General features: G+C 41.5%; 1 protein-coding gene across 19 annotated transcripts in view; it reads left to right on the forward strand.

Annotated features, from left to right (window-relative positions):
* The window catches only part of R3HDM2 (R3H domain containing 2), a 148218-nt gene that overhangs the window by 92373 nt on the left and 31957 nt on the right, over window positions 1-23888 (forward strand). For 9 of the 19 annotated variants that reach the window (XM_060165801.1, XM_060165802.1, XM_060165803.1 and 6 more), the window contains 9 exons: window positions 10858-11057; window positions 13688-13711; window positions 15523-15564; window positions 17625-17711; window positions 18193-18319; window positions 19578-19656; window positions 20311-20370; window positions 20937-21077; window positions 21509-21617. In XM_060165801.1, coding sequence (XP_060021784.1) covers window positions 10893-11057; window positions 13688-13711; window positions 15523-15564; window positions 17625-17711; window positions 18193-18319; window positions 19578-19656; window positions 20311-20370; window positions 20937-21077; window positions 21509-21617 — 834 coding nt within the window. In that variant the 5' untranslated portion in view covers window positions 10858-10892. The remainder of the gene's footprint in view (window positions 1-10857; window positions 11058-13687; window positions 13712-15522; window positions 15565-17624; window positions 17712-18192; window positions 18320-19577; window positions 19657-20310; window positions 20371-20936; window positions 21078-21508; window positions 21618-23888) is intronic. The other 10 variants (XM_060165790.1, XM_060165798.1, XM_060165793.1 and 7 more) reach the window with 3 other exon arrangements.

Genomic DNA, 23888 nt, shown 5'->3' on the forward strand with positions numbered 1-23888 from the left:
ACAAAACGTAAAATAGATAGCTAGTGGGAAGCAGCCGCATAGCACAGGGAGATCAGCTCGGTGCTTTGTGACCACCTAGAGGGGTGGGATAGGGAGGGTGGGAGGGAGGGAGACGCAAGAGGGAAGAGATATGGGAACATATGTATATGTATAACTGATTCACTGTTATAAAGCAGAAACTAACACACGATTGTAAAGCAATTATACTCCAATAAAGATGTTAAAAAAAAAAAGAATTAGGGATGAGTAAAGAAGGACCATTCACTTCCATTAAGGATACTTCATAGAAGTTGTATTTACTACTTGTATTAGTTTCCTAGGGCCGCTGTAACAAAATACCACAAACTGGATGGCGTAAACAACAGAAATTTATTTTCTCACAGTTCTGGAGGCTAGAAGTCTCAAGATCAAGATGTCAGCAGATTTGGATTTTCCTGAAGTCTCTCTTCTGGATTTTCAAATGGCCTCCTTTTTACTGTGTCCTCACGTGGTCTTTTCTCTGTGCCTACACACCTCTGGTGTCTCTTTGTGTGTCTCAATTTCCTCTTCTTATAGGGATACCAGCCAGATTAGGCCTTGTTTTAATTTAATCACCTCTTTAAAGGCCCTATCTCCAAATACAGTCAGATTCTGAGGTATTGGGCGGGGGTGGGGGGTCGGGGTTGTGTGGTGTTAGGGCTTCAACATATGAATTTTGAGGGGACATAATCCAACCTACAACAATACTTCTTTCTCCTTACATCCCATGGACTAGAACCTAGTCACACATTCATTTTTAGCTATAATGGAGGTTGGGATATGTGAAGCATTTTTATAGGCAGCCATGTGTCCAACTGAAAATCAGTAGTTGGGCACTTCCCTAGCGGTCCAGTGGTAAAGAATCCACCTTACAATGCAACGGACACAGGTTCGATCCCTGGTCAGGAAACTAAGATCCCACATGCCGCGGGGCAGCTAAGCCCACGTGCCACAACTACTGAGCTCGCGTGTCTCAACTAGAGAGCCTGCATGCCGCAAACTACACAGCCCACGTGCTCTGGAGCCTGCACACCACAACTAGAGAAAACCCACACGTGGCAACTAGACAGAAGCCCACGCACCGCATGCTTCAATGAAGATCCAGCGTGCTGCAACTAAGACCCAATGCAGCCAAAAATAAATAAAATAAATAAATAAAAAAAATTTTTTAAATCAGTAGTTGTATTGAGGAAGAGGTGATTGGCTATTGGGGAATAAATAGCAGGCTCTCCTTTGCAGCAGAGGCTTAAGGAGTAATGATTCTTAAAGTTTTTCCAATTCCTTCATGTGAAATTAAATTGTTCTTATCTTATTTCTCTGGCCGAACTCACATTCAATTTTATTTTATTTTATTTATTTTTTATATTTATTTAATTTTTGGCTGCATTGGATCTCCACTGCTGCACGTGAGTTTTCTCTAGTTGCTGAGAGCGGAGCCTGCTCTTTGTTTTGGTGCGCTGGCTTCTCATTGTGGTGGCTTCTCTTGTTGCGGAGCATGGTTTCTAGGTGCGTGGGCTTCCGTAGTTGTGGTACATGGGCTCAGTAGTTGTGGCTCGCGGGCTCTAGAGCACAGGCTCAGTAGCTGTGGCGCACGGGCTTACTTGCTCTGCGGCATGTGGGATCTTCCTGGACCAGGGCTTGAACCTGTGTCCCCTGCACTGGCAGGCGGATTCTTAACCACTGTGCCACCAGGGAAGCCCCTCACATTCAATTTTAGATTTTGAAAGATTCTTTTAATACTAAATTGTTGGCTTAGATGTCCTTTCCACCTAATAGGTGGTAACATTCATCTCTAAGTTCATCACAGTAGGGCCATACAGACTTAGTTGCATGGTGTTTAAGTTAAGCAATAGAAGGCATCTTGAAATGCCATGAACAGTAGATAAATTGTGATTTTTTTTTTCTTTCCCAGAATGTCTTGTCTGGGTTTAGTTAGGAGCAGTTTTGCCAGGGCGTGGGAAAGGACAGTGTGAACTTTCAAGGTCTTTTCCATCCCTAAGATTCTGTGATATTTTCTACATAGTGGCATTACTATGATAAAGCTAAATAAAATAGAAGCAGCAGAGGTGCTCCATTGTTTGAGCACTGCTGCTTTTTGTCTGAAAGAGGAGGAAATATGATTTGTTCCGTTTCGCTCAAGGAAGTAAAATGGGCATTTTGGGCCAAGAATGTAGAGAAGCCGTTAGAAACTGAAGCGAAACCCAACCAACACTTCAGTCCATCGATCAAAGCACCTGTAGTTCTCATTTCAGGGCAAGTACAACTATCACAGATATTGAACAAAGAGAGTACATGTCCAGAACATTTTAATCTTGTTTCTCTGTTTACTTTGCCTAAGGAATTGCTCTGGACATCAGCCAACTCCTGTGGCCTCCCTTACACACCAGTGAATCCTTTTGCATTTATAGAGCAGAATGATTTTCTCATGCTTCCCTGATTTTAGAAAATTGGCATAATTGTTATTATTGTTGTTGTTATTTTTATTGGCCTAGTACTAGTGAAACCTATGACATTTGACTTCTGAAATCCTTAAAGGACTTGGTGACTGTCACATAACTATAGCTTTACATGTTCCATAAGTACTTTATACTCTATTCCCCCACATTCTGCTTTCTCTCTCTGAAGAGAAGGGAGTGTTGGACCCATATCTCTCATAACTCAGTAGGGCCTTCTTTCTTGTCCTTCTCCCAAGAGCGGTTGAACCAGTTTTCCTTTTCAGGTATGCAGTTATCATACTCTTTTTGTTTTTCATCGTTTGGGCACTGTAGTGAAAAGAACATGGGATTTTGGAATCAAGAAGACCTGGGTTTGAATTCTGGCTTCTTATACAGACTGTATGGCCCTGAACAATATATTTCATTTATAAATAAAATGGTGATATTTTATACCTTGAGAAGATCAAATAAGATATTTTCTATAAACTATAAAAAATTTTAAGTCATGAGAGGTGACCCAGATTGAGGGGAAAGATGGGAGAGTTTACAAGCCCCCAAATATGTCCCCCACTGACACTCTCTGAAGAGAGGCCTTGCATCTAGGCACTCCTCCCATACCTTACTTCACATCCCAGAACACTCCTGAATATCTACCTTGGGATACCTAGAACTTTGGCTTTGGGATCAGACACAGGCTGGAATCTTGCCTTTGCCCCTCGTAACTTGGGAAAGTTATTTAATTCCTCTGAGCTTTGGCTTCTTCATCTTAGAAATGCCTTAACAAAGAGTTTTGTTAGGATTAAAGTAAAGTATAGAAACAATAAGCAAAGTCATAGAAAGAATGTAGACTTTGGCATCAGCACTAGAGTTTGGGTCTGATTCTGTCATTTAGTATGACAGTAGTTAAGGAATTTGCCCAAGGTCAGCAGACCTTGGGTAAATGCCTTAACTACTCTTGGCGGTATGAGTGGAAGTGCATAAAGCACCAAGTTCATAATTGCACTCAATAAACATTAATGGTTTTTCCTTTTCTCCTAACTCCAGTGTCAAAGAGTGTATAAATAGGCTAGCCATCATGGGCATCTAGACAGTTTTGTTTTGTTTTTAACCTACCATTTTAACCCTATGAATGTTTTGTCCCCAATGTTTTGACTACTAAGGGCATTATTTTCGCTCTCTGTGTTTAAATAACATACAATAAAATGCACAAATCTTAAGCATTCAGCTAATAAGTTTTGACAATTATATACACCCATGTAACCATTACCTCTAACAAGATGGAATATTTCCATCACTCCTAAAGAATCCCTTATGTCTCTTTCCAGTCAGTGTTTTACCCCCAAACCTTTCTGATTTAAACCACTGTAGGGTAGTTTTGCCTGTTCTTGAATTTCATATAAATGGACTTATATAGTATGTATTTTTGGGGAAGGAGATGCACTTTCTTCTACTTACTATATAGTTTTGAGATCCATCATGTTTTTGTGTATGTCAGTATACACCCAGCAAAGTCCCCTCATGTCTCATGGGTGATGATTGAATCACTTGCTTCTTCTCAAACGAGTCACAAAAAAGAATTACCATGATTGATCCACCTTCTAGGGCTCAGGGATAGGGTCACCTTCCCTGATCATGTGTCCTCAGAGGAAAGCAAACACCAAAAGTTCATTTTTTTAATTGTTGAATAGTATTCTATTATATGAATATACCACAATTTGTTTATACATTCTCCTGAACCCCTAGATTCTAAATATTTTTTCAGTATGAGTATCAACTGGGAGTAATTTATTCTTGATATATGAATGAGAAAAGGACTGGAAAGTTTACAGGGATTTTGCCACAGGGTATGTCAGAATTTTTAGCCTCTAGCTATTTTGTTCTTTCTTAATTCTCTCTACTTGGCCATGGATTAAAAGGGAGAAAATGAAACTGCCCTTCTTTCTCTGAGTGTCCCCTATATAATATATTCTTTTTGGCACAATGCCTAGAAGGTTGTTTATAGAGTTGATGGAAGGATATATAATCTCACTGTGCTCTGGAAGGTACTTACCTCAGCAGTCAAAAAATTTATGGGGAATATGCAGTATTCTTCCTGAAAAAATTGCCAAATCTTGGCTCCCAATCATCCTCCTCTGTATCATCCTATTTCCTCACTCCCTCTCCTTGCCCTCGACTTCTGACAGTCCCCTCTGTGCAGCTTGAGCCACTGAGTGTCCTCAGGAGACACTCTGCCTTAAAATTGTGCTATTTGCCTGGGTGAAATGTACAACGTACACAGATAGGTTGCAGGGAAGCACACACCTAGGCTCTCCTGGGAGCTTAATGTCTTGCTTTGTTCTAGTCAAGTTATATATGAAATAGTTCCTTTCTCCATTGAATAAGCCATTCACAGTGGAAATTACTTCTCTGCCTTTTAACCCTTGTCTACTGGCTTTATTCTTCCTCTTTAAAGCTTTTTCTTTCTTTCTTTCTTTTTCCTGCTAATAAATTATCTTGTCCCTTGGCTGCAACTTTTGCTTTTGTTTCGGCCCAGAAAAAATTGTTTCCAGAAATCCTTATGCCCCAAGAGAAAGGAGAGCCTTCTGTATAGGATTATGGAAATGAGTGTAGTTAAAGGTTATTTTGGAGAACAAAAGAGACCCTCAGCTCAAGAAATACAGTTTTGAGCTTGGTGTATCTTCTGATGGATCTTAACTCTAGAGTTAAAACTCTGACCCCTCATTACTATCTTACTCTCTCTGATCCACCCTTCTCCATGTGTTGGCAGGTTGTTGCAGTCCAGGCATCATCTGCACAAAAGACAAACCTTCAGCAGAAGATAACCATTTTTCTAGTGGCTTTTTTTTCTTTTTTTTATACAGTGAGAAGCCTTTCTTTAAAGCCACCCACCTAGCAAAATCCTCTCATGTCTCACTGGTGATGGTTGAGTCACTTGTCCCTTCCTAACCCAGACACAAAAAGGAAACAGAATTACCACGAATAGTCTAGCTAATTAAGATCCACCTCCTAGGGACTTCCCTGTGGTCCAGTGGTTAAGAATCCGTCTTCCAATGCAGGGAACGCAGGTTTGATCCCTGGTTGGGGAACTAAGATCCCACATGCCACAGGGCAACTAAGCCCGTGTGCCGCAACTACTGAGCCCGTGTGCTCTGGAGCCTGCACGCCACAACTAGAGAGCCTGCATGCCACAACTACTGAGCCCGCATGCTCTGGAGCCCACGTGCCACAACTGGAGAGCCCACATGCTGCAACTACTGAGCCTGTGCACTTTGGAGCTGGCACGCCACAACTGGAGAGCCTGCTCACTGCAACTACTGAGCCCGCGTGCTCTAGAGCCTGAGCGCCACAACTAGAGAGAAGCCTGTGTGCCACAAGGAAGAGCCCGCCAGCGCAACAAAAGATTCCACATGCCGCAACGAAGATCCCACGTGTCGCAACTAAGACCCAACACAACCAAATAAAATTAAAAAAAGAAGAAAGATCCACTTCCTAGGGCTTAGGGATAGGATTACCTTCCCTGATCATGTGTCCTCAGAGGAAGGCAAACACCAAAAGGAAATCTGGGCTAGATTGAGTGTGGGAGAAAGGGGAGATTTGGATAGGTAGCCAGTATAGTGTCTACCGTACCCTTTCTCTGCTGCTTCCTTTTTCCTCAGAGTACAAGTTACTTTGGGGACTTCCCTGGTGGTGCAGTGGTTAAGAATCTGCCAGTGCAGGGGACACGGGTTCGATCCCTAGTCTGGGAAGCTCCTACATGCTGCAGAGCAACTAAGCCCATGTGCCACAACTACTGAGCCTGCACTCTAGAGGCCACGAGCCACAACTACTGAGCCCGTGTGCCACAACTACTGAAGCCCACGCATCTAGAGCCCGTGCTCCGCAACAAGAGAAGCCACCACAATGAGACGCCCGTGCACCACAACAAAGAGTAGCCCCCACTCACCACAACTAGATAAAGCCCGTGCAGAGCAACGAAGACCCAACGCAGCCAAAAAATTAATTAATTAATTAATTTTTAAAAAAGGAATTGCTTTGTTTTACACACCTATAAGAGGCCAGTAGTCTCAGTGGAAATGACTGTCAAAATTGTTTAAAGTGTTTGCATTAATAACTGTTTTATGGACGTCTTAAACAATCTAAAGTTCAAGTTTTCCTGTTTCCCAGTGAACAAAGGAAACCATGTGGCTCCCTACAACTTAAGTTGGAATGCGTGACCATATTCCACAGGTGGCTATTGTGAAAGACCGTTTTTTGGTTTAGTTGGGTTTTTTCATTAGTGCTTTGACTGAGTAACAGTGCTTGGACACCGTGAAGTTAGTCCAGGTGTCCAGATGGTTGAGCCTTTTCTGCCTTATATGTAAAGAGGAGCTGCAAAGTTATCATTCTGATTGACAAATATACCTATTTGGTAATTGAGGCCCATCCTGGAAAAAGAAACAACCAGCTGCTTTATATTTGTCCCTATCACCACCTTTTTTTTTTCCAGTTTTATTGAAATATAATTGATATATAGCTCTGTATAAGTTTAAGGTGTACTGCTTAATGACTTAACATACATGTACTATGAAATGATTACCACAATAAGTTTAGTTAGTATCCGTTTCCTCATAGGTTTCCTTCTGGGGTGATGAAAATGTACTGGGACTACATAGAGGTGATGGTTACACAACACTGAATGTACTAAATGCACTGAATTGTTCACTTTAAAATGGTTAACTTTATGTTGTATGAATTTTAAAAATTCAATTAAATTTCAGGCCAAAAAAAATTTTATTTTCTTATGAGAACTTTTAGGATGTACTCTCTTATTAACTTTTAAATATACCATACAGTTAACTATAGTCATCAGGTTGTACATTACCTCTCCAGTACTTATTTATCTTATAACCAGAAGTTTGTACCTTTTGACCACCTTTATCCAGTTCCCTCATTCCCCACCTCTCACCTTTTCTTTCTGACAGAGTAATCTTTTTAAAGTTATTTAAGCCTGAAAAAGAGAAATATTGAATATCTGTCATGTGGTAAAAGAAGTAAACTTAATCTTGTTTGACTCTAAGGCAGATTTAGGATCAAGATTGAAACAGTTCATAGCTTTTTATAGGGAGAAACTATATAACAGTTAAGACTGTTTATGAAATAGTGAGTTGATCCTGTCCCAGGAGTTTTCTAGGAGAAAGAAAGTTCCTCTCAGGAACTTACACAAAGGGACTCTTCTTTGGGGAGGATGGGGAAGATTGCATGAGGCTGTATCTAAGAACCCTTCCAATTCTGATCTTTATTGATGTTTCCCAGCTAAGAGATAATAGAGAAGGCATGTGCTGAGTTTTACTGTATTTCAAACTGAAGAGAATGGAGCCTTGATTTACCCATGGGGGAAAAAACATATATGTGTATATGCAGTTCCCACATACAGCCAATGATCTGTAGCTCTGTAGGGACTTCCCTGGTGGCGCAGTGGTTAAGAACCCGCCTGCCAGTGCAGGGGACACAGGTTCAACCCCTGGTCCGTGAAGATCCCACATGCTGCAGAGCAGCTAAGCCCATGCGCCACAACTGCGAGCCTGCACTCTAGGGCCCGCAAGCCACAACTACTGAGCCCGCACGCCACAACTGAGCCCATGTGCAGCAACTACTGAAGCCCGCGCACTCTAGGACCCGCGTACCGCAACTGCTGAGCCCACATGCTGCAACCACTGTAGCCCACACGCCTAGAGCCCGTGCTCCATAACAAGAGAAGCCACTGCAATGAGAAGCCCGTGCACCGCAACGAAGAGTAGCCCCTGCTCACCACAACTAGAGAAAGCCCGCGTGCAGCAACGAAGACCCGACGCAGCCAAAAATAAATTAAAAAATAATAAAAATAAAAAACGTAAGCTCTGTAGGTTGTAACTTTTTTTATAGAAGCCTCCAGGTCCTGAATCAATTAATTAAAAAATAAAATATCAGCCATTTTCTATTGTAGTCAGTTTCTTCCAGTATTTCTCATCTTTATTTTATTATTTATTTGTTTGTTTGTTTACTTATTTATTTTTGGCTGCGTTGGGTCTTCATTGCTGTGTGCGGGCTTTCTCTAGTTGCAGTGAGCAGGGCTACTCTTCGTTGTGGTGCACGGGCTCTAGGTGCACGGGCTTCAGTAGTTGTGGCATGCAGGCTCAGTAGTTGTGGCGCACGGGCTCTAGAGCACAGGCTCAGTAGTTGTGGCACACAGGCATAGTTGCTCCACGGCATGTGGGATCTTCCTGGACCCCACGGTTCGAACCCGTGTCCCCTGCATTGGCAGGCGGATTCTTAACCACTGCGCCACCAGGGAAGTCACATACAGCTGAATTTAAAGATAAGAAATAGGGACCTCCCTGGTGGCGCAGTGGTTAAGAATCCGCCTGCCAATGCAGGGGACACGGGTTCGAACCGTGGGGTCCAGGAAGATCCCACATGCCGTGGAGCAACTATGCCCGTGTGCCACAACTACTGAGCCTGTGCTCTAGAGCCCGTGCGCCACAACTACTGAGCCTGCATGCCACAACTACTGAAGCCCGCATGCCCTAGGGCCCACCTCCTGCAACTACTGAGACCATGTGCTGCAACCACTGAAGCCCGCATGCTCTAGGGCCCTCATGCCACAACTACTGAGCCTGCATGCTGCAGCTGCTGAAGCCTGTGCGTCTAGAGCCCGTGCTCCACAACAAGAGAAGCCACTGCAATGAGAAGCCCGTGCACTGCAATGAAGAGTAATCCCCGCTTGCTGCAACTAGAGAAACCCTGTGCGCAGCAATGGAGACCCAACACAGCCAATCAATCAATCAATCAATAAAAAGAATTTAAATTCAGCTGTATGACTATGATTGTATGAATGACTCTAGCCTTTTAAACTTAAGTCTCCAGGCAGCTTCTCAGTAGCCACCAAAAGGTGAACAAAGCAATAATCTTTGCAGACTAACTTATGCCAGGATGAGATTACGCATGCTTCTTAAGAGCCGTCTGGGTCTTATCCTTGAAACTGATTGAAAGGAGGAAAAAATGTCTGGCATGACAATTTTCTTGAAGCATTGCTGTTTGTTTAGCTTGGTTTCTAGAGTCACATGGAATAGACAGGACATATGGGAAGGTTTCCAGTCTTATCTTTTTAAAGAAAGGAAAGAAATATTTAGGATTCAAGTACAGTCAGTAATCCATGAAAGAGAAACCTCTATTATAAACCATTGTTGGAGCTAAGCATTTTTGACTTCAACAGTTGTTGAGGACATGAATCTCTGTATAGAGCATCAATTTCTGTTACTGAGTGGGTGCTTGGATTACTGTATTGACCTCACTACAGGATTTCCCAGGTAGAGATAGCAAGTGATAAAGAGCTACCACCCCTGCACTACAAATCTCTGCATCTTTGGGAGGCAGTAAAGTGACTGAACCCAAATAGTGAATAGCAAAGCAAAGATTCTCTCTTCCTCCAGGGAGAGACCCAGTCTTTCCGAAGGACAGATGACTACAAAACTCTCTTCTTGCCTTTTCAGCTTGCTTAAGATAAAGGAAAGAATTTAAGATTCTATAAGCATTGTCTGATTTTGCTGCTTTTTGATGGAGGAGATACTTGAAGTTGGTAACAGTGTTGTGGTTTGTGGCAGCTGTGGAAGTTCTCCTTGGGAAAGGAGAGTGATCCTCTCTGGTACTGAATAGAGCTTTATATCTTCTTTCTGGAGAGAGTCTAGTGAGATAACTCTGTGGAGTGCTCAAGCTGAAGATGTGAGCAGATTTCTGTAGGGAACAAGGGAGGGCAAATAAAGTGCCAAGGGGACTTAAACTACATTGCTTTAGAACTGAATCCTGGTGAATCTCAAGATAATTACGCTGAGTAAAAGAATCCATATACTGTATGATGTAAAATTCTAGAAAATGGAGACTAATCTGTAGCGACAGTGGTTGGCTGGGGGTGGTGGCAAAGGGGAGGAAGGGCTTTTAAAGGAGCAGGAGGAAACTTTTGGAGGTCATGAATGTGCTCACGATCTTGATTGTGATGATGTTTCACAGGTGTATGTGTGTTTCATAATTCATCAAATTGTATATATATATATTTTTTTGGCCGCGCCATGTGGCTTACAGGATCTTAGTTCCCTGACCAGGAATTGAACCTGGGCCCTTGGCAATGAAAGCGCCAAGGGAGTCCTAACCACTGGACTGCTGGAGAATTCCTAGTGCATTTTAAATATATGCAGTTTCTGTCAATTTTACCTCAGTAAAGCTTTTTTTTTTTCTTTAAAGAAATGAAATTAATCTAGGGGTAACATTTATCAAAGGACCCTATACTGGGTTACAGGAAGGCTATTTCAGGCTTCTGTATGAAATACAAGTCTTACAGGTGTGTTAAGTTTAGATACACAGCTCCTGTTTAATGCATTTCATGTTTCTTTAGGAGTCCATAGAGGCTGCTGTATTCTATTGAAGAAGATGTCTAACAGTAACACTACTCAAGAGACTCTGGAAATAATGAAAGAATCGGAAAAAAAACTGGTGGAAGAATCTGTAAACAAAAACAAGTTTATATCTAAGACTCCAAGCAAGGAAGAAATTGAGAAAGAGAGTGAAGATACCAGTTTGCGTCAGGAGACACAGGTAAGGATTAGAAGTGCATCATATGCGCACTCTTTATAGCAAAATAGAAACGTCATTAGAGGTGGCTTTGGAAATCTATAGGAAGCCAGTCACTTACACAAACATTTGATTCTCCCTAAAAACCCAACTTCAGCTCTCAAGAAATATCTCCTTCCCTTTTTGTCAGAGTCCACAATGAAGTCTAAAGAAAACAGAATGAAATCCCTAATCTGTTAGGACCTGAATAACACTGGTTCTTGCTACATTTTGATATTTTTTAACTATCAAAAAACAAACTATATACAAACACATATTTGACAAGTCATAATATGGCTTATACAATAAACCATATTTTTAATTAAAAATTTTTTTTTTATTTTTGGCTGCGTTGGGTCTTCATTGCTGCGCATGGGCATCCTCTAGTTGCAGAGAGCAGAGGCTACTCTTCGTTGCGGTGTGCGGACTTCTCATTGCGGTGGCTTCTCTTGCGGAGCATGGGCTCTAGGCACGCAGGCTTCAGTAGTGGTGGCACATGGGCTTAGTTGCTCCCACGGCCTGTGGGATCTTCCTGGACCAGGGCTCGAACCCTTGTTCGCTGCATTGGCAGGCAGATTCTTAACCGTTGCGCCACCTGGGAAGTCCCTACAATAAACTCTTAAAACTAGAGCTGCCTGGCTTTACACACAGTTTTAAATTCATATCCTGGTTGTGTTAAAGCAGTCAGCATTTTCTGGACAGAAATAGTCTCTGAACTTGCCACTTGGTAAATGTGAGTGAGAGGAATTTTATTCTTTGGTTGCCTATTGTTTTCCATCCGAATTCATACTACAGTGCAGATATGATGGCAGTAGATGGCCAGCCGAGCTTTTTCCAGGGCTCCTCTTTGGTACCCAGCCAGACTCTGGGCCTCCTCTAGCTTACCTGTTCCAGTTCTCTTCCCTGTGGTCACTACTAGTTTCCTCTGTTACCCAAGCCCAAATTATATAAATCCTTTCCTTCTTGCCCAGGGGTGAGACTGGTCTTTATTATATGCTTAGGAGATAGACTGTTAATTGTAGTAAGTTAGTTTAAAGAGCAGTAGCAATGACATTTTGGAGGGTCTAGAAACTTGAAGCAGGATTTCTCTTGACAACCCAATTCACCTAGGCCTTGTCTTACGTAAAGATTAAGACAGCAACAACATAAAGGGATGAATTAAAATCAGATAACTCTCTGAAGTATTTTGTTCTCTAGCTGCCTGCTTTTCTACTATATTTCCACTTACAATTTGCCAGATCTCTGTCATGGCTGCTTTTCTTTCCATTATCTTTTGCATGTGAATTGTCATTCCCAGCCCATCCTTCCAGAGTTTATGGAGACAGTCTGCCACTGTTCCAGCTATACTTCTAGCTTCCACTGATCCCAATAATGAATTTTAAATCCTCAGGACAAATAAGTGTTGAATGTTTAATTATGTGCTGTCATGTTACATGGAAGATAATAATTAAATGAACTTTTTGGTCCAAGTTACTCTATTCTCAAGAGACAATTTTAAGTGGTGTTCTGAACTCCTGTTGTGTGTTCTTCTTGAAGATAGGTAGAAAAGAAAGGGTGACTATAGGTTTTATATGCCTTATGGATACTCACTTGGTTTAAGAATGTCTTCACCTGGATATACAGATAGATTGTGTGGGAGGCTGGGTGGGGAACCTGCCTCCCCTCAGACTCCTTTTGTTGCTGCTGGAGCAGGTGGAGTTGCTGCTGCCATCTACTGGAACTCCTGCTCCTTTTACAAAGTCTTGGCCACCCTACAGAAGCCCTCTCCCCTCTACTAGTGTTCCCCTTCAACAGCACTAAAAATTCTGCTCTTTCTCTTACCTTCCCCCCAACTCACACCTGGTAAGTCTCCACAAGAATCTTACTGACTCTGTCAAGAGAGTGCCTTTTACGAATTGGAGCTGGAAAGTTTGAGGAAAGGGGACTTTCATTACTCGTACTGTGTGAGACATATTCTTGGAATCAGCAATTGGAACTCAGAACATCTTTGGCATGGAAACAGTGCTATAAAGGGCAGGTTCTGAGATTCAGTTTAGAATGGGCAAGTCCTGACTTAACACATACTGAACTTAGGTGGGTCCTTTAAATAACCTAGCCGGGCTTTCTGCCTTTATACTTGTAATCCCCTCTGATTCAGCTACCATACTGCTTTAGAAAGATGGCTGTGAAATAAAGATCTGATTGTGTTAATTCTCTCCAGAGTTTCTGTGTGTCTCCTTGCCCTAGGCTAAGTCCCAGATTTGTCAGCATGGCATATTGTGACCTAGCCCTTGCCTGCCATCCATCCACCTCTGGAATCCTATGCTCCAGCATTAACTGATTCGCTGGCCCCTGAAAAGTTTGGAGAAAGCATGCTTTTACACATGTTTTCTCTGCCTAGAATGCCCTCCGTGGTATTCTTTCCCTGGCCTCCTCCAGGTCAGTTTAGGCTCATCATTTGTACCTCCAGGGCCCAACACAGTTCCTTGCAGGCACTCAATATTTGTGAACATGTGAATTTGTGAATTCCTAGGTTTGAGTTAGACACTTGTGCTCCTCTAGCACTCCATGAGTACCTCTGTAATGCACTTAATGTCCTGTATTGTAATTGTCTATTTGTCTGTCTTCTCCAACAGGATTATGAGTTCCTTTTTGACAAGGTTTGTGTCTTTTATCTCTGTATCCTCCAGTAGTTAGCATGGTGCCTGATACATATTAGGCTTTCAGTATGTGTTTGACTATTTAATGAAAATTATGCATTCTGAGAAATAAGCAGATTTATACATTGTTTGTAGGGTTATAAATTTGTATAACTTCTTTGAAGGGCAATTTAGCAATACTTTATAAAATTTTTAAATATAAAATTTTTAAATGGACTATACCATATTTGTAGATATACTCAATGATATGGTCATTGAAGCATTATTTTTACTAACAAAGATCAGAAACATCCTAAATGGTACAGTTTAAGGGACTGGTAAAATAAGTTATGGTATGGCCACACGATGGAATACCATGTAGCCATTAAGAAAAACAGTGTCTCTTCTATGGAGGTATCCTTGAAAAAAGTTTAAAAGTAAGGTTTAGGGCAGTGTGTACAATATCCGTCTATTTGGTTTAAAAAAAAGTGTGTGTACACATGTACAATAATCTTATAGATGCATAAAAGATCTCTTGTAAAAGATTACAAGAAATTCAGTACTAGTGGATCCTTTAGGAGAGATCCAGGTAGCTGGGGGACAGATGTGAAAGGAGACTTACTATTCTGCATACCTTCATTATAACTCTTGAATGTTTGTGTCGTATGTATGTTATAACTTAATTTGAAAAAAATAGTGACAAATACTGCTTCATATTCCTGGACTATGATTCTTCCTTTATTATAACAGACCTTGCCACTGACCAGATTCACCATCATTTCTCACTTTTTCCATCCACATTTCCGGTTCTCCATTTTGCATTGTAGCAGTGTTGTTTGGTAACTAGTGAAGAGGACAAAGGAAAGAAATCCTCACCTACCCAGGACCATGCTGGTACTCTGCCTCCATCTGTTTCCCCTCCTCCACCCACCAGCCTCAGTTTTTTCCACACCTCAGTGGCAGTGAGTTCCATTCCAAACATCTTAGAAGCCCTAAGTGTCACCCAGCCTCTTCCCGAAAGTCCTCATTTTGACTTCTCAGCTATTCGAAACCTTACCAATTAATTAGTCATTCTTTCCCTCATCCCACCTCAGGCCCTCATTCTTCATCTTCCTCAGCTTCTATCCTGCTCTTTACTCGCTCTCCTTACCTCCCTTTGCTCTGGAGGTCTTATCCACATCTTCCATGCTCCCTTCTTTTTATCCTGTCCCATCTTATATCCATGACCCAGACAGGCTATAAGAGCCTGCACCAGGAGCTTAGAACTGGGAGAATTCTCATATTCAGGGAGGTAGGCAGTTGGCAATAAGAGCCTTCATTCCATTTCTGCAGCCACAGGGACAGGTCTTTTGAGTATCTCAAGTTAGAACTCTCAATGTGTTGTCCTATAAAGGTGTTATTTTAAGTGATGGTTAGGAGCCATATTTCACACCCACTATGGGCTAAATAGGCTCCTGTTAGCAAGCTTGGGAAAAAAACACTCTGTTGTGCTATGGTAGTGACATTTCCAGAAGCATCCTAATCAGGAGAGGATTCCCTGGTTCATCCAAAAGTAATTTTTATCAATCTGTGAAATAGGCCAACCAGTCAATGTCTTTCTATTCTTTATCTTCATGGTGAGTGGTGGTTTGTCTGTAGGTGGCCTGTGGTCCCTTCCATGTCACAGCTGCTAGAGTTGTAGCATAGGGGACAACCACAACAACTGGGTCTCATCATAGTTTGGCTATTATAATGGTTTTAAAGTTAGTGCTTTTTCTCTGTAAACTTGTATTGCTTTTAACTTAAGTGTTTATTTCCCCCACCTTTAATATTTTCTAATCCCCTTCTAACAGAGGCGGACATCCAACCACGGTCATGCCAGGAAAAGAGCCAAGGTGAGAGCCCTTCCTCTATAGCTTCTTTTCTAGTGTTATTAGTAGAACATTGCACAAATGGACTTATCACTAATAACTGGTTTATTTGGATTATATATAGGCAAAGTTTGCCTGTCCCTTGTACCCTGATTGTGAACATGCATACACACACGCACAAACATGCATGCACAAATACATATGTCCTATTGGAATGTCTGGCTTTATTTTTCTCCATTATCTTTAGTTCAGTCACAGTCTATTTCTGATACCTGAAAGGATACCCAGCCAGAGCCTCCCACAAACAAAGCCTGAGCACACTGGTACTGGTTCTGCTGTAATGCCAGTTTCTCTGCTCATCTCTGGCTCTCTTATTTTGCCTCCCAGCAGTTTTGGGGTTTTTCGCCATGTGAATTTTCTTTAAGATAAATCCTCTACCATTAGTAAAATGATTCAACATTTTTGGACATCCTAAAAATACAGGCTTTGTTTTGTTTCGTTTTGTTTTGTTTTGATTCACTTTTTAGGTTGGGGCAAAGAGGAAGATTTTGTTTTTAATCATTGTATGATAAAATTAGTACATCACAGATTATTTTAAGCAGTGTTATCAGGTAGGACTATAGGTGTTAGTGTGTGATAGCTTTTTAATTTTAATTAGGGAACAGTAAAATATTAAACTTTTCTTACATTGGGAAGAATTGTACATCGAAGTAATAATTAAGGGTGTCCACCCCTTTCCCCTTGAAAAATAATGGCAGAATTTGGGAGTGTCCCAGCCAGTATGTGGCTTGGGTTTGAAGAAGACTATGATGTATGATAAATTGGCTCTGTGGCTTGCCTTACATGGCCTAATCCACAGTGATGGGCTGGACAGTAAAGTTTAAAACAGAGGGTGTTCAGGATTTCCATGACGGTCCAGTGGTTAAGACTCCACTCAACGCAGGGGGTGCAGGTTCGATTCCTGGTCAAAGAACTAGGATCCTGCATGCTGCGGGGCACGGCCAAAAAGAAAAAAAACAGAGGGTGTTCTCTGCTACTTCACTTCCCCCCAAACCTTAGAAATAAGTAAGACAGTTATTATCGTTATTATTTCCATTTTACAGAGGAGGAAGCTTGAGCTTATAGAGTTTGAGTGAGTTTGACAGAGGACATTTATTAGAAAGCGGCAAAACTAGGCTTGAAGTCAGTTCTTCAGACTTGCAAATTCTTTTCACTATACTGTGCTACCTGGACCACACATACCATGTTTTGTGCTTTTGTATTTACTGTAAACTTTGATTTTATTGTAAGAACTCTCAATAAATGTTTATAGGTAGATTTCTAATGAGTCACTATAATTTTTGACTTTGGAGATACCTAGGAGAGCAGTGATTTATAAAGTGGAATTCAGATCTTTTGGGGATTCTCCAGCCAGCATAAGTAAACCAAGTGGATTAGTTGTCACATTGAATCCCAAATGTTAGAAAGTTTTCTTTCTTTCTACTTTTTTCTTAGACACTTCTTTCCATACCCTTGCCACCTCAGGTTTAGAGTCACTTAGCATTTATCGTCTACTTTATACTAGGCACTATTTATGATACATATGTTTACATGCCTTATATAATCTAATTCTCACACCAACCCCTTAAGCATTTTTATCCCGCTTTTATTGAGGACCAAAAAGAGACCCAGAGAGGTCAAGTAATTTGCTCAATATCTCATACCTCAAACCAGGAGTTGAAGCTAGGACTTCTGGTTCTTAAATCCAGTCTTTCTACTAAGCTCTGCTGCTGTGTATTCTCAGTAAACTTCTGAGTGTGATATTGGAGCACTGAGCTAGAGAGAGAGGAGAGCTAAGCAAAGTGGTTTTCCTATCATCTGTCCAAAGTAGTTGTTTTGTTTTTATATATCTACTGTTGTGAGCAAGAGAATTATCTTTCAAGTGAATCAGGAATGAATGAGTAGGACCTGTTTGAAGGGGAAAAAAAAAAAAACCCTATTTATGGAAGAAGCAACTAACAGAGCAAAAGAGAATGCCCTTTATTCAGCCAAAAGCTTTCCCAGTGTCCACCAAGGGAATATGTATGTGTATTTATTTTTTTCAGTCTAATTCCAAGCTGAAGTTGGTGCGCAGCCTTGCAGTGTGTGAGGAGTCTTCTGCCCCATTTGCTGACGGGCCACTAGAAACCCAGGTAGGTCCTTTATAAGAGTAAGTGTAGCTTTGAGTTTGGCAGTTGTTTGCTAAACTGGTGTAGCATCCACGGCATCAACATTAGGCTTGGAAATCAGGGTAGAGGAGCTTCAAAACAGGCTGCTGCAGTAAAATAAGGGCATGGGTGAGAGCATGAAGTATAGGTCTTCACACCTGGACCACCCAGGATGATGCAGACCCACACCTTTCCCTCTGGTGGTTAGAACCATTTCCATTCCAATTCTTATGGCAGGAACAGCAAGCATAACTTGAGCTTTCCATACAGTAGGCTGTGATTGTTGACAGAAAAAGCTTAGCCTCTACCCTTTTGGTAGAACAAAAGCTAAAACAATTTAATTAACAAAATATTCTCTTTCGTAAGAGAATGCTGCCACCCTAAGATTTGCCTTCTTTGAGATTTCAAAGGGCTGCAGGAGAGTTGTTTTCCCCTTTGATTATATTTCTCTTTCCCCTTGTCCAAGGATATAATTCAGTTGCACATCAGCTGCCCCTCTGACAAGGAGGAAGAAAAGTCCACAAAGGATGTCTCTGAAAAGGAAGACAAGGACAAAAACAAAGAAAAGGTCCCAAGGAAGATGCTGTCTAGAGGTGAAGACTTTCCCCCTTTCTCATCTCTCCTGGGGCCTGGCTCTGCAGTGCCTTTTCCTTCCATCTTCCCACTGACCTTATCGGCCCAACAGTTCCTAGTGTCCTGCTGACTTCATCGTTGTTTGGGGAGGTGCCTAACTAAGTTACTTTCTTTGCTGCTTTATCCAGCCCTGCCTTAAGGGCTGACAGAGAGCTATTCCATTAACACTGGGCTACCCATAGGGGAGGACATTGTAGTCAATTCTGATTTTATTTTTGCTCTGGAATAAATAGTGATGGATCATCACTGGTAGCAGATTCTCTAGATAATATTTATATTTTGGTTTGGGGATGCTTGGAGTGATTTTTTTTTAATAATGTAAATTTGCATGTAATTATTAAGCCCTCTTTGGATTTAAATTCTTGGGCTGGTAGCCAAAACACATGGTCCATAAAAATGATAATTAAGGGAATTCCCTGGCGGTCCAGTGGTTAGGGCTCAACGCTTTCACTTCTGGGGACCCAGGTTTGATCCCTGGTCGGGGAACTAGGATCCCACAAGCCGTGCGGTACGGCCCCCCCTCAAATTTTTTTTTGTTTTCTTTTTTGCGGTACACGGGCCTCTCAGTGTTGTGGCCTCTCCCGTTGCGGAGCACAGGCTCCGGACGTGCAGGCCCAGCGGCCATGGCTCACGAGCCCAGCCGCTCCGCGGCATGTGGGATCTTCCCGGACCGGGGCACGAACCCGTGTCCCCTGCATCGGCAGGCGGACTCTCAACCACTGCGCCACCAGGGAAGCCCCCCCTAAAAAATTTTAATGATAATTAAGAGGAAAAAGGCAATCTTAGGATTAAAATTTTATAAATAAATATAAATAATCAACATTTGATTGTTGATTCTTTATATGATTCTTTATATGATGCTGAGATTCTGGAAAATTCAGCCCTGTTTGTCCGTACCTAGAATTTATTTTCCTTAACTAGAATAAAACCTTTGTTTGTGTCTGGACATTCAATAAATACTTATTGATGGCAAGGTGGCTTTTCAATGTAATACGAATGTAACACTGTGACCCAGATTCCACCTTATATCACTGTCATGGGGAATTTTGAGGGGCTGGCAAATCAAGGTCATTCTGATTTTTAAGCTAAAAATCCTGAAGTCTGATTCTCCTTTCCTGTTCTCATGTCTCCTGATCAGGTTGTGGGCTTCTGCTTGGGGTTAGAGATCATGCAAGACAGTTTCATTTATTTTTAATTTATTTCACTGTGGTGTTCTAGACTCCAGTCAAGAATATACGGACTCCACTGGAATAGACCTACATGAATTTCTTGTAAATACACTGAAAAAGAACCCAAGGTAATAACATGATTTGATGGAAGGGGGAAAGGGGCCAGGACCAGCAGAATACCCAAGAGGCCAAATAGCTTCTCAGAATTTTTCCATTATTAGAATCCAGGATGCCTAGCCCCTGACACACCATTTCTCTCCAGAGTAGTTTTATATTCTGTTGGAGATTCAGAATACCCTCATATTGAGGTTCCTGCTTCCAGAAGAGTTGAGAAAAATTATTTGGAAGAAGAATGCAGACAAAGAAATATGAAGGCTTGAGAATACAATTAAAAAGCACAGAAGAAAAAATAATTGATTTGTACCAAAGCTAAATCATACTTGTTTAAAAATTCTATAAATAACCAGATGGAGTATAGAACAATGATTAGATTTATAAATATAAAGTATGTGTTTATAGGAATATGACTGGCAACAGAATTAGGTTTCTGACAAGGAAAATAAAGTACATTATTAGGAGGCTTGATTGTTTTTCTTTTTTAAAGTAACATAAGACAGGGCAGTGAGGCTCAGCAGCCTTTGCATTTTTGATCCACTCTCGGGGTTTGGATCTATCCGTCCCTTCAGCTTGTATAGTGAGCAGGCTGTGTTTTCAATCCTTGCTTTCAATGTCTATGGGAGGGCTGCCTTTTGTTTTGTTTTGTTTTAATCTTTTTTAAACAGGGACAGAATGATGCTGCTAAAATTAGAACAGGAGATTCTGGACTTTATTAATGACAACAAGTAAGTTACTTGAATGAAATACACATTAGAGGTGGGAGGGGTACTGGAAAGAAATTCAGGTAAAATTTTAGGATATCCCTCTTTCATCGTTCCCTTAAAAGTCTGAATTTGGAAGTAATAACTCACTGGGAACCAAAAGGAGTTGGGGAGAAGTAATCAGAATGGATCAAAAAGTGTATGTGTGGAAACTAAATGAAGTTTTTAAGTTATTGCTTAGACTTGAGTTGAAAAAAATTTAGCAGCTAGCCCTTATCCCATATTTCACTATTCTTAAGTTTTTCCCTTTTTTCTTTGTAGAATATCATCTAGGTGGGTGAGACCTAGGGCTTATTGCATAAGGAGTAGTCTTAATGAGGATAGTGGGTCAGAGGGATCTACAAAATACTGTAGATAAAGTTGAGAGAACCTTTTTGGTTACCATCTTTGGTTACCATCATCTTCCTTATAATAATGTCTCTTTCTCCTAAGAAATTCCCCACTTTCAACACTTGTAAGAAAAATTACAATTGGCTGTTACTGCTGTTACTTGTCCTTATTTCACTTTTTCCCCCTGGGTTTCCCTGCAGCAACCAGTTCAAGAAGTTCCCTCAGATGACCTCATATCACCGGATGCTATTACATCGGGTAGCTGCCTATTTTGGGATGGACCACAATGTTGACCAAACTGGAAAAGCTGTCATCATCAACAAAACCAGTAACACAAGAATGTAAGGGAGGAAACCACAGATTGGGAAGACTTTCCTGGGATAGCCTCTGGGATGGAAGAGGAAGGTGTAGGATCAAGATTTCTCTTTCTGGAGAGGGGACAGTGGAGGGAGGGTGGGTTATATTATCAATTTCTACTCTTTGTGAGGCCTTGGAAATAGAAGCTAGAGGCACTAGTGTTTTGTGAAGACTGGCTCTGGCCTCTCTTCACCTTTAGTGATAGGACAGGTAAAATTTTGGAAGAAGATAAGTTATAGATGTATAAAGAACAGTCCCAGAGGATTTCTTTAAAACTTTCATGTGACTTTTTGGATCCCTGACTTCAGAAATCCCCTGGGTGGGGGTTGTAGAATTTAAGAGAACTATACTAGGAGGTCTGCTTCCTGACAAGAGTCTTTCTTCCCTTCCTTCCACATTTCTCTCCCAATCCCAGCCCTGAACAGAGATTCTCAGAACATATAAAGGATGAGAAGAATACAGAATTTCAGCAGAGATTCATTCTCAAGAGAGATGATGCCAGTATGGACCGAGATGATAACCAGGTGAAGAATGGAAAGGGTTGGGTCTATACAGAGAGATTGCAGTAAGAGAAACTGGGAGGGGAGAAGAATTTTTGTGGGATGGAGAAAACTCGTAATATCTCAGTGTGGAAAAAAGTGTTGAGCTATACTGAGTTGGCTTTGGCTTAATGTTGAGGACTAACTGCACTTGTTGAGCTAAATGCCACCCTCTTAGCCCCAGAGAGACATGGTGCTGAGGTTTGCTGGGTTTTCTCATTTGGCCTGGAACTCCCTGGTTCTGCCACTGACTTCTAACTCCACTTCATTTTGGGACAAAGCAAGGTCCCTCCCTGCTTCAGCCTTGATTCAGCTGATGGCTCCCTTCTTTTTTTCTTTAATAGTTCTGGATTTCTTTGGGAACCACCCAAAGCTACTTTATCCCAGTTCCACTCTTCCTATCTCAGGGCTAGCCTTGAACTTGCAAAATTGTTATCTAATTTACCCACTTGTAAAGGTGTTTCTGATCCCTTTCTGCAAACTCCTTATTCTTTTCCCAACTTCTTCCACCAAGGTGAGTGAGTTAATTTGGCTTTTGATGCTGGGAACCTCAGGCAGGTTTTTGATCCACTCCTGTGGGAATAAGAAGTGAAAAGTCTGCCCCATCCCTTCATTTATGGGCCTGGCTTTTGCCCTGGTTTCTAGCCCATCCTTCAGATAGTGATGTTTGGGGGTTAGTTTTCCTAGCTTCATGGGGTTAAGATCCAGCCTGCTTCTGCTTAGCCTCCAAAGGAGGTTAGGTAGAGAACCAGGATTAAGGTTTAAAGAATATGGTTGGGTAAAGCCAATATTTAGTCTTGCTAATTAATAATAACTATAATAATATCTTACCTCTAGAGTCAAAATTAGTTTTCTCTGGATATTGTATGGTCTTGAGACCAGGACTTTTCCTGCTTGCTACTTGAGTATTTGAGGGAGTCCTTTTGAGAAAAGTGCCATTATCTATCGTGGACAAACATGCTGGGTCAGATTGGAAACAATGAAACATACAAAAAGACAAATAAAATTTAAAAAACAAGAAAGAGCCTTTCCATCCTGATGCCCTTCTCTCCATTTTCCCAAAACCCTTTTTCTGTGGATCAGGAATTATTCAGGCCTAGAGGCATATTGGGGTGGAATGGAAACTCTCCCTATTGTGAACTTTTCATCTCTCAGCTTCAGGCTTGATCCATAATAGGATAGGCTCTATGCACTGTCTGTCGGTAATATTAATAATAAACACAGTAACTGCTATTTTATTGAGTGTTTTCCCTGAACTAGCCTCTGTTCTAAACACATTATATGCATTATCTCTTTTAATCCTCCACACAACCCAATCCAGATGGGGGTTATTAGCCCCACTTTAAATATAAGAAAACTGAGTTAGGAGATGTTAAGTTACTTGCCTTAAGTGACATTACTCAGAGGTAGCAGAGCTTAGATTCTGCCTGACCTCAAAGCCCAACGCTCTTCCTATTCTGCCATTGGTTTACCAGTGCTAGGGGCTAAGGACAGTAAAGCACCTCGAGGTCCTATGTCTTCTTGGAATGGGATTTGTAAAAGGACGTTTAGCAGAATTTAGGTTATTTAGGCTAGTGAGAACTACATCTAGTCAAAAGTTGATACTCCTGAAGTTATGCTTTCCTCTGGAGAGTGGTGAAGTCCAGGAAGATCACCCTAGAGGAGCAGTCTCCTTGGTTGCTTCATCTGAAACTTTGAAAGCCTCTGGATGGAAGGTCAGAATCTTTTATAACCTGATGACATGCATTTAATGACTTATCTCCCTCAGAGCACCTTGCCTTAAAGAGCAGTATGGAAAAGGACACTATAACATCCTACCCAGGACAGTGCTCACAACTCACAGGCTAAGAGGAAAAGACAGTGGTGGAGAGTTGGGTCGTAGGCTAGCCAGAGGTGGTGGTCTGGCCAGCCATCCCCTCTAGTCACCTCACTGCATTTTTCAGAGAGTGTAAGGTTCTCTGTCCTCCATTTACTTCTTATCCCTTTCTGTCGTTCTACCTCTCCCCTTTCTCTACCGTATCTCATTTGTCTGGTCCTTTCTCTGTCCATCCTTCTTTCTGTTCTATTCTCCTTTTCTTTCTCTTTTCTTCTTTGTGTTGCTCTGTTCTCTTTCTTCTCTATTTCTGTAAACTCTCTCTCTTTCCCTCCCTCCAGTAGCTATAGTTAAGATGAGGAAAAATGCTTAAGCTCTGAGTTTAGCTTCGCCCTTGGGATTTCACTTCCAAGGCCCTCTTTGCTGAGCTGTGTGTGACTTGG

Source organism: Lagenorhynchus albirostris, chromosome 11 (assembly GCF_949774975.1).
Source record: "Lagenorhynchus albirostris chromosome 11, mLagAlb1.1, whole genome shotgun sequence".
Classification (NCBI taxonomy): Eukaryota; Metazoa; Chordata; class Mammalia; order Artiodactyla; family Delphinidae; genus Lagenorhynchus; species Lagenorhynchus albirostris.